This window comes from Chiloscyllium punctatum, unplaced genomic scaffold (genome assembly GCF_047496795.1).
Source record: "Chiloscyllium punctatum isolate Juve2018m unplaced genomic scaffold, sChiPun1.3 scaffold_458, whole genome shotgun sequence".
Classification (NCBI taxonomy): Eukaryota; Metazoa; Chordata; class Chondrichthyes; order Orectolobiformes; family Hemiscylliidae; genus Chiloscyllium; species Chiloscyllium punctatum.
In genome coordinates, this window is record NW_027310192.1 from 117,697 (window position 1) to 128,130 (window position 10,434).

The 10,434-nt window shown below is 52.6% G+C and overlaps 1 protein-coding gene across 1 annotated transcript in view; it reads right to left on the bottom strand.

Moving 5' to 3' along the window:
• parp2 (poly (ADP-ribose) polymerase 2) overlaps positions 1 to 10,434 on the bottom strand; it is a 110,880-nt gene that overhangs the window by 67,966 nt on the left and 32,480 nt on the right. The window contains exon 6 of the mRNA XM_072567523.1: positions 2,203 to 2,273. Within this exon, the coding sequence (XP_072423624.1) occupies positions 2,203 to 2,273 (71 nt within the window). The remainder of the gene's footprint in view (positions 1 to 2,202; positions 2,274 to 10,434) is intronic.

Sequence of the window (10,434 nt, forward strand, 5' to 3'; positions counted from 1 at the left end):
ACGCCCACGGTGTGGAAGCAGGACATTCGGCCCAACAGGTTCACACCGACCCTCTGATAGCGTCCCACCCAGGCCCATCACCCTAAACTATCCCAGTAACCCTGCATTTCCCATGGCTGACTCACCCTAACCTGCACATCCCTGGGCACTATGGGTAATTTAGCACGGCCAATCCACCCTAACCTGCACATCCCTGGGCACTATGGGTAATTTAGCACCGCCAATCCACCCTAACCTGCACATCCCTGGGCACTATGGGTAATTTAGCACGGCCAATCCACCCTAACCTGCACATCCCTGGACACTATGGGTAATTTAACACGGCCAATCCACCCTAACCTGCACATCCCTGGGCACTATGGGTAATTTAGCACGGCCAATCCACCCTAACCTGCACATCCCTGGGCACTGTGGGTAATTTAGCACAACCAATCCACCCTAACCTGCACATCCCTGGACACTATGGGTAATTTAGCACGGCCAATCCACCCTGACCTGCACATCCCTGGGCACTATGGGTAATTTAGCACGGCCAATCCACCCTAACCTGCATGGCCAATCCACCCTAACCTGCACATCCCTGGGCACTATGGGTAATTTAGCACAGCTAATCCACCCTAACCTGCAAATCCCAGGGGCACTATGGGTAATTTAGCATGGCCAATCCACCTTAACCTACACAACCCTGAGCATTATGGGTAATTTAGCACAGATGATCCACCCTAACCTACATATCCCTGGGCACTATGGGTAATTTAGCACGACCAATCCACCCTAACCTGCACATCCCTGGGCACTATGGGTAATTTAGCACAGCCAATCCACCCTAACCTGCACATCCCTGGGCACTATGGGTAATTTAGCACGGCCAATCCATCCTAACCTGCACATCCCTGGGCACTATGGGTAATTTAGCACGACCAATCCACCCTAACCTGCACATCCCTGGGCACTATGGGTAATTTAGCACAGCCAATCCACCCTAACCTGCACATCCCTGGGCACTATGGGTAATTTAGCACGGCCAATCCACCCTAACCTGCACATCCCTGGGCACTATGGGTAATTTAGCACGGCCAATCCATCCTAACCTGCACATCCCTGGACTGTGGGAGGAAACCGGAGCACCCGGATGAAACCCACGCAGACAAGGCGGGAGAATGTACAAACTGCACACGGACAGTCGTCCCGAGACTGGAATCGAACCTGGGTCCCTGGCGCCGTGAGGCAGTGGTGCTAACCACTGAGTTCACAATGACCAACCAAGCAATTCTTTAATCTTTGAATTAGTCTGTCTGAGACTGGGTGTTGGTGTCAGCAAACTCAGCCACACGTCGCCACATTCCCTAATAATAATAAAGCAAGCAGAGAGCATGTGAGGTAAAGAGAGAGACAGAGAGAGAGAGAGAGAGAGAGTGTGTGTGTGTGAGGGAGAGAAAGAGAGAGAGTGAGTGTGTATGTGTGAGGGAGAGGGAGAGAAAGAGAATGTGTGTGTGTGTGTGTGTGTGTGAGAGAGAGAGAGAGAGACAGACAGACAGACAGAGAATGAGAGGGAGAGTGAAAAAGTGAGGGAGAAAGAATGAGGGAGAAAGAGGGAAAGAGAGAGAGTGTGAAAGAGAGAATGAGAGGAAGAGGAGAAGACAGAGAGAGTGAGAAAGGGAGAGAGAGAGGGTGAGAGAGAGGGAGAATGAGAAGGAGAGTGAAAGGGAGAGAAAGGGAGAGAGTGGGAGAGAGGAAGAGGGAGAAACAGAGAGAGGGAGAGAGAGTGAGTGTGAGGGAGAGAATGAAAGGGATAGTGAAAGGGACAGAGAGAGAGAGAGAGAGAACGTGTGGGAGAGAATGTCTGAGAGAGAGAATGAGAGAGAGAGGGAGAGAGAGAGAGAGAGAGAGAGAGAGAGAGAGAGAGAGACAGATTGCACATCCTACCACTGCAAGAGAGTGAGGGAGGGAGAGCGAACAACTACAGAGCAGCAGAGATATTGCTCACCAAAGGCCTAATCCAAGTTGGTGAGAGTCTGGGGAATGAAGGGCGACGAGTTGGCATCGGAAGGGGTTTTGGGATTAATGCAAGTAACAGATCACTGCATTAACAGGAGCAGAGGGAGTGGGCACGGAGAAGTGACGCAGGGGGGCCAGCTCAGATCCTCGCGTGGGGCAGCACCGCGCCGCTGCCCCCTCTCTCCCCCCCCAAACCGGCAGTACCTTGCCCAGCTTCTCTTGGCACTCCGTGTCCACGGCCGCTTTCCCCTTGACGATCATCGTCTTCACTGTTTCTGAAGAGAGAAGGGACAGGGAGGTGGGTCTCGGCGGCGAACCCCGTCACTCCCCCCCTCAGGTCTGGGAGAACGCCGCCAACTGAGGGGGGGGGGGTGTGGCCATTCCGCCCATCGAGCCGTGCTACCTCTCCGTGGAGCAACGCTCTCATTCCCATCTCCCTCCCTCGCACCCCCCCCGCCCCCCTCCAAACGGCGCCAACCCCTCCCCGAATCCCTCCCGGTTTAATTTCTCCGCCAGCCTGCCTCTCCTTCCGAAATCATTCGGCATCTCAGCTTCTGTCTCCCCACCCCCCCCCTCATCGATCGATGGAGTGTTCGGAAAAGGAGGCAGCGCTGAGGCTCGTGTTCCTTGTGTGGATGGGGGGGGGAACCGCCCTGTAGGGAGGTTGATCCTAGTGCCGGAACATGGAGCGGTGGAGGGGGGTGTAGTGGGGGGGAAAGTCCAGTTGTACCAAAGACGCAGAGAGAGAGAGAGAGAGAGAGAGAGAGAGACATAGAGAGAAGTGACGAATACCACTGAAAAGCAGGGCCAAAAAGATTAAGAGTCCCCAGGTTAACCCCCCCACCCCCACACCTGAGGAACGTGAAACAAGACCGGGCAAGTAAACGCGTGGCTCAGAGACTGGCGCGGGAGCGAGAGCCTATGAGCAGCGATAGAGTCATCGAGAAAAGGTCACTGGACGAATGCCGGTGAGAATGCAATGGGTTAGGTTGGATGGGCTTCAGATCGGATCAACAGGCCGGCGCGACATCGAGGGCCAAAGGACCCGTACCGTGCTGGAATGGTCTACGTTCTGGAGGCCCACAGCACGTAAACAGGCCCTTCGGCCCAACTCGGCCATGCCCCCCCCCCCCCCCCCCCCCCCCCTATTTTCCCAACTAATCGAGCGATTAATCTCGGAATTGTCGGCAGCGCTTCGCCCGGAGGCCCACTTGAAGATGTTGCCGGGTAGGGTGACGAAACGTCTGGAAACGGACCTTCCAGCTCAGCGAGCAAACCCGCAGCCGGAACCTCAACCTGAGCTACCAACCTTCTCCAAACTTGCGAACCCAGCCCCTCCATCCCCACACCAACCGCGCACCTGTCCAAATGTTTCTTAGCTGCCAAAATTGTAGCCGCCCTCTGCCACGACCTGTCGCAGCCCGTTCTGGACACTCACCACCCCCTTCCGTTGTGGAAATAAGTTAACCCTGTGGACCCTATCGTACCTACCACAAGCTGCTCCGGAAAACCATCTGGTAGATATTCTACAAATTCCTCTTCCTGGAGATCCGCGACCAACCTGATTCACCCCAGTCCAACTGCATATAGAAGGTCTCCAGGATTATTGTAATAATGCCTTCTCTATCTCCTGATTTATTTTCCTGACTACCGCTAAGGGAGGGGGTGGGGAGGGGGCCTGTTCGAATGAGATGGGCACCTGAATCATGAAGGGACCCGAGTCCTAGTGAATTAAGTAACTAGGGTTATGATTAGGGCTTTAAACTAAGTACTGGATCTTGGGGAGGGGGGGGGGAATGAGTCACAAAGTCATACAGCACGGAAACAGACCCTTCGGCCCAACCCGTCCCTGCTGACCCAGATATCCCAACCCAATCCAGTCCCACCTGCCAGCACCCAGCCCATATCTCCCCAAACCCTTCCTATTCATATACCCATCCAAATGCCTCTTAAATGTTGTAACTGTACCAGCCTCCACCACATCCTCTGGCAGCTCATTCCATACACGTACCACCCTCTGGGTTAAAAAGTTGCCCCTTAGGTCCCTTTTATATCTTTCCCCTCTCACCCTAAACCTATGCCCCTCTAGTTCTGGACTCCCCCGACCCCAGGGAAAAGACCTTGTCTCTTTACCCTTCTCATGCCCCCCCTCGTGATATTATAAACCTCTATAAGGTCCCCCCCTCAGTCTCCGACGCTCCAGGGGAAACAGCCCCGGCCTGTTCAGCCTCTCCCTGTTGCTCAGATCCTCCAACCCTGGCAACATCCTTGTAAATCTTTTCTGAACCCTTTCAACTTTCACAACATCTTTCCGACAGGAAGGAGACCAGAATTGCACGGAATGAGCTGGGTTCAGTTGCATGGAAAGTTACGGAAAAAGTTTAAGAGGGGAGGGATCAGGAAGGAGAGATTATTAAGGTCTTCCATAACGAGTAACAAGACAGAGAGTATGGAAATGGATGTAGGTTTGCTCGGTGAGCTGGAAGGTTCATTTCCTGACGTTTCGTCACCCTACTAGGTAACATCTTCAGTGGGCCTCTGGGCGAAGGGCTGCTGATAATTCCTGCCTTCTATTTATATGTTTGGGTCTCTTTGGGTTGGTGATGTCATTTCCTGTGGTGAAGTCACTTCCTGTTCCTTTTTCTCAGGGGGGTGGTAGATGGGGTCTAACTCGATGGGTTTGTTGATAGAGTTCAGGTTGGAATGCCATGCTTCTAGGAATTCTCGTGCGTGTCTCTGTTTTTGGCTTGTCCTAAGATGGATGTGTTGTCCCAGTCGAAGTGGTGTCCTTCCTCATCCATACGTGACGATACTAGTGACAGTGGGTCATGTTGTTTTGTGGCGAGTTGATGTTCCCGTATCCTGGTGGCTACTTTTCTGCCTGTTTGTCCAATGTAGTGTTTGTTACAGTCCTTACACGGTATTTTGTAAATAACGTCAGTTTTGCTTGTTGTCTGCATAGGGCCTTTCAACTTCATTAGCTGCTGTTTTAGTGTGTTGGTGGGTTTGTGGGCTACCACGATGCCAAGGGGTCTGGATAGTCTGACAGTCATTCCCAAGATGTCTTTGATGTCAGGGAGAGTGGCTGGGGTTCCTGGACACAAACCGACAGCCAATCTCAGACAACAACTCACCAGGACAAAGGACCCAATACCCAGCATGAGCAAAACCAACGTAGTGTACAAAATCACATGCAAGGACTGCACAAAACACTACAAAGGACAAACAGGAAGACAGCTAACAATCCGTATCCATGAACACCAACTAGCCACGAAACAACACGACCAGCTATCCTTAGTAGCCACACACAGCAGATGACAAGCAACATGAATTCGACTGGGACAACACTACCGTTATAGGACAAGCCAAACAGAGAACAGCCAGGGAATTCCTAGAGGCATGGCACTCATCCACAGACTCTATCAACAAACACATCGACCTGGACCCAATATACCGGCCACTGCAACGGACAGCTGGAACTGACAACCGGAAGCGGCAGATACAAACCACGATAAATGCCGGAGGAAACATCACAGAAGCGCTTCACAGGAGGCTCCCAAACACTGAGGATGTCACCTAGACAGGGGACAAAATGTCTGCAACACAAATTCCCAGCTCGGAGAACAGAACCACAACAACGAGCACCCAAGCTACAAACCTTCTCCCAAACTTGGAACGTGTTTTGTCTGCTTGTTTGGGTTTGTTGCTGAGAAATCGGCGGACTGTGTTCATTGGGTACCCGTTCTTCTTGAATACACGGTAGATTAGATTACCTAGAGTGTGGAAACAGGCCTTTGGCCCAACCAGGCCACACCGACCCTCCGAATAGTAACCCACCTGAACCCATTTCCCTCTGACTAATGCACCTATAAGAAAAATCACCTATACCTATATAAGGGCGGCACGGTGGCACAGTGGTTAGCACTGCTGCCTCACAGCACCAGAGACCCGGGTTCAATTCCCGCCTCAGGCGACTGACTGTGTGGAGTTTGCACGTTCTCCCCGTGTCTGCGTGGGTTTCCTCCGGGTGCTCCGGTTTCCTCCCACAGTTCAAAGATGTGCAGGTCAGGTGAACTGGCCATGCTAAATTGCCCGTAGTGTTAGGTAAGGGGTAGATGTAGGGGTATGGGTGGGTTGGGCTTCGACGGGGCGGTGTGGACTTGTTGGGCCGAAGGGCCTGTTTCCACACTGTAAGTAATCTAATCTAAAAAAAAAACATTACGGGTAATTTAGCATGGCCAATTCACCCTGACCTGCACATGTTTGGACTGTGGGAGGAAACCCACGCAGATACGGGGAGAATGTGCAAACTCCAGACAGACAGTCGCCCCGAGGTGCTGTGAGGCAGCAGTGCTAACCACTGAGCCACCGTGCCGCCCTTATATAGGTATAGGTGATTTTTCTCTGCTCTGCGTAGTTCCTCTGTACTGCAGTGTGTGTTGGCTCATTGAAATAATGTTATGATGCAGCTTTGTTTGAGAGTGTTGGGATGATTGCTCAGTATTTGGTCCGTGTGTGTTGTTTTCCTGTAGATGCTGGTTTGAAGTTCCCCATTGGCTGTTCACTCGACTGTGACATCTAGGAATGGCACTTTGTTGTCGTTTTCCTCCTCCTGAGTGAAGTTTATGCCAGTGAGGGTATTATTGATGGTCTTGAAGGTTTCCTCTAATTTGTTTCGTCCAGCGATGCCAAAGATTACAAATTACCCGTGTAAAATGAAGATGTTACCTAGTAGGGTGACGAAACGTCTGGAAACGAACCTTCCAGCTCAGCGAGCAAACCCACATCCGGAACCTCAAACTGAGCTACAAATCTTCTCAAAACTCGCTCAGTAAGTTGAGGAATCTAACGTCAGGCACAGCAGATGAGGGGGGGGGGGGGGGGGGGCAACTCCGAGAAGCGTGTCAGTCAACGCAGGACTGAAGCTGTTGTGCACGGGAATGAGGTAAGTGAACTGACAGCGCAGATCGAAGTCAGCAGACACGACGTTGTGGGTATCACGGAAGCAGGGCTAGGAGCTAAGCAGCCAAGGCTACACGTCCTGTGTGCAGGCCCTCTCGAGGCAGTGAGGACGTCGGGAAGAAAATAGATCAGGAGAGAGAGAAGGCACTATTACAATAATCGCGGAGGCCTTCAAAATGCAGGTGGACTGGGGTGAATCAGGTTGATCATGGATCTCCAGGAAAAGGGATTTGTAAAACACCGAGCAGATGGTTTTGTTGGAGCAGCTCGTGGTAGAGCCCAATAGGGAACAGGCAATTCTGGCGACGAGGCAGACTTGATTAGGAAGCTGAAGACGAAGGAGCTGCTAGGAGGCAGTGAGCATTGTGTGTAAGAATCCACCCTGCGGTCTGAGAGGGAAAAAGCTGGATTCGGACGTTGCAATCGAGCAAATATAACTGCAAAGACGCGAGGGAGGAGCTGGCCTGAGTTGATCGGAAGGGGGAAAAAGTGAGGGCTGCAGAGGCTGGAGGTCGGAGTCAAGGTCAGAGTGGCGCTGGAAAGGCAAAGCAGGTCAGGCAGCATCCGAGGAGCAAGAAAATCGATGTCTCCGGCAGGAGCCCTGAATCAGGAATGAGGCTGGGAGCCTCCGGGATGGAGAGATAAATGGAAGGTGGGGGTGGGTGGGGGGAAGGTAGCAAAGAGTACAATAGGTGGATGGGGATGGAGGTGATAGGTCAGAGGGGAGGGTAGGGCGGATAGGTAGGGAGGGAGATAGGCAGGTGGGACAGGTCACGAGGACAGTGCTGAGCTGGAAGGTTGGAACTGAGGTCATGTGGGGGGAGGGGAAATGAGGAAACTGGTGAAGTCCACATTGATGCCCTGGGGTTGAAGGGTCCCGAGGCGGATGATGAGGCGTTTAGCACAGCCAATCCACCCTAACCTACACATCCCTGGGCGCTATGGGTAATTTAGCATGGCCAATCCACCCTAATCTGCACATCCCTGGGCACTATGGGTAATTTAGCACAGCCAATCCACCCTGATCTGCACATCCCTAAGCACTATGGGTAATTTAGCACGGCCAATCCACCCTAATCTGCACATCCCTGGGCACTATGGGTAATTTTGCACGGCCAATCCACCCTAACCTCCACATCCCTGGGCACTATGGGTAATTTAGCACGGCCAATCCACCCTAACCTGCACATCCCTGGGCACTATGGGTAATTTAGCACGGCCAATCCACCCTTACCTACACATTCCTGAGCACTATGGGTAATTTAGCACGGCCAATCCACCCTTACCTACACATTCCTGAGCACTATGGGTAATTTAGCATGGCCAATCCGCCCTAACCTGTACATCTTTGGACTGTGGGAGGAAACCAGAGCACCCGGAGGAAACCCACGCAGAGACAGCGGGAGAACGTGCCAACTCCACACAGACAGTCTCCCCGAGGCTGGAGTCGAACCTGGGCCCCTGTTGCTGTGAGGCAGCGGTGCTCCCGGGGCAGGAACTGAACAGGTTACTTTGCCTCAGTGTTCACAGCGGCGTATCAGAACCTGGAGAGAGTCAGGGGGCCATCGCTCAGGAGAAAGGTGCTGGGGGGGGGGGGGGAAAGCTGAAAGGCGTGAAGGTGGATATATCCCCTGGACCAGATGGACTACACCCCAGGGTTCTGAAGGAGACAGCTGAGGAGACCGCACAGGCTCTGGTGGTGATCGTTCGGGAATCACTGGAGGCAGGAGGGTCCCAGAGGACTGGAAAATGGCTAACGTTAAGAGGTGCGGGGAATCTGGCTGCTCTCGTTCATGAGTCACAGAGAACTTGCAATCGTGAACGGCAGATAATAAAGGAAGCAAATGGAATGTCAGCTCTCAGAGCTCAGGGATCGGAGTAGAAAGGGAAGGAAGTGTTGTTGTAACTGTATGAGGCACCGGTGAGAGCACACCTGGAGTATCATGCACAGTTTTGGTTCCGTTATTTGAGGAACGGCGTCGTGACGTTGGAGGCAGCTCAGAGGACGCTCACTGGATTGACGAGGGGCTTGGCGCATGAAAGAGAGATTGAACATTTTAGGCCTGGACTCTCTGGAATTTAGATGACTGAGGGGAGATCAAATTGAGGTATTCAAGAGGATAAAAGGTGTGGATAGGATAGACGTAAATAGAGCGGAAGCTTCTGGAGTACAACAGGACCCGGACCAGATGGGCCAATGGGCTGAGAGGTGGCAGATGGAGTTTAATTCAGATAAATGCGAGGGGCTGCATTTTGGGAAAGCAAATCAGAGCAGGACTTATACACTTAATGGTAAGGTCCTGGGGAGTGTTGCTGAACAAAGAGACCTTGGAGTGCAGGTTCATAGCTCCTTGAAAGTGGAGTCGCAGGTCGATAGGATAGTGAAGGAGGTGTTTGGGTATGCTCTCCTTTATTGGTCAGAGTATTGAGTACAGGAGTTGGGAGGTCAGGTTGGGGCTGTACAGGACATTGGTTAGGGCCAATGCATTCAGTTCTGGTCTCCCTGCCATAGGACGGATGTTGTGAAGCTTGAAAGGGTTCAGGAAAGATTTACAAGGATGTTGGAGGGTTTGAGCTACAGGGAGAGGCTGGACAGGCCGGGGCTGTTTTCCCCGGAGCGTCGGAGGCTGAGGGGGAGATTTTAGAGATTTATAAAATCATGAGGGGCTCGGTACAGTGAATAGTCGAGGTCTTTTGCCTGGGGTGGGGTGGCGGGGGGTGGAGTCCAGAACGAGAGGGGCATAGGTTTAGGGTGAGAGGGGAAAGGGACCAGAGGGGCAACTTTTTCACCCAGAGGGTGGTGCGTGTGTGGAATGAGCTGCCAGAGGAAGGGGTGGAGGCTGGTACAATGACAGCATTGAAAAGGTGGATGGGGACAGGGATAGGAAGGGGTTAGAGGGTAATGGGACAAGTGGTGGCAAACGGGGACTGGATTAAGTTAGGGATATCTGGGTCGGCACAGCCGGGTTGGGCTGAAGGGTCTGTTTCCCGTGCTGTACGTCTCTAAGACTGCGAGAAGCCATCCCAAATTGCTTCCTTGTTCCTGAACAGGTTGAACCATCTTCAGAAGTGACACCCCTGTGAGAGTGTCGTCAGCTGATACTGAGTATTCACTTGCATCCCCAATCAATAGAACACAGAAGCCTGGCTGTCTGGCAGAGAGCAGAGAGAGTGGGGCGGGGGGATAAAAGGGTCCATCTCAGGATGGCAGCCGGTGACAAGTGGTGTCCCCAGGGCTCAGAGTTGGGACCACAACTCTCCACTTTATACATTAATGATCGCGACGAAGGAACTGAGGGCGTTCTGGCTACGTTTGCAGATGATACAAAGATAGGGAGAGGGACAGGTAGCAGTGAGGAGGCAGGGAGGCTGCAGAAGGACTTGGACAGGTTAGCAGAGTGAGTTCAGATTGAGTACAGTGTGGGAAAGTGGGAGGTCACGCACCTTGGCAGGAAGACGAGAGGCATGGACTAT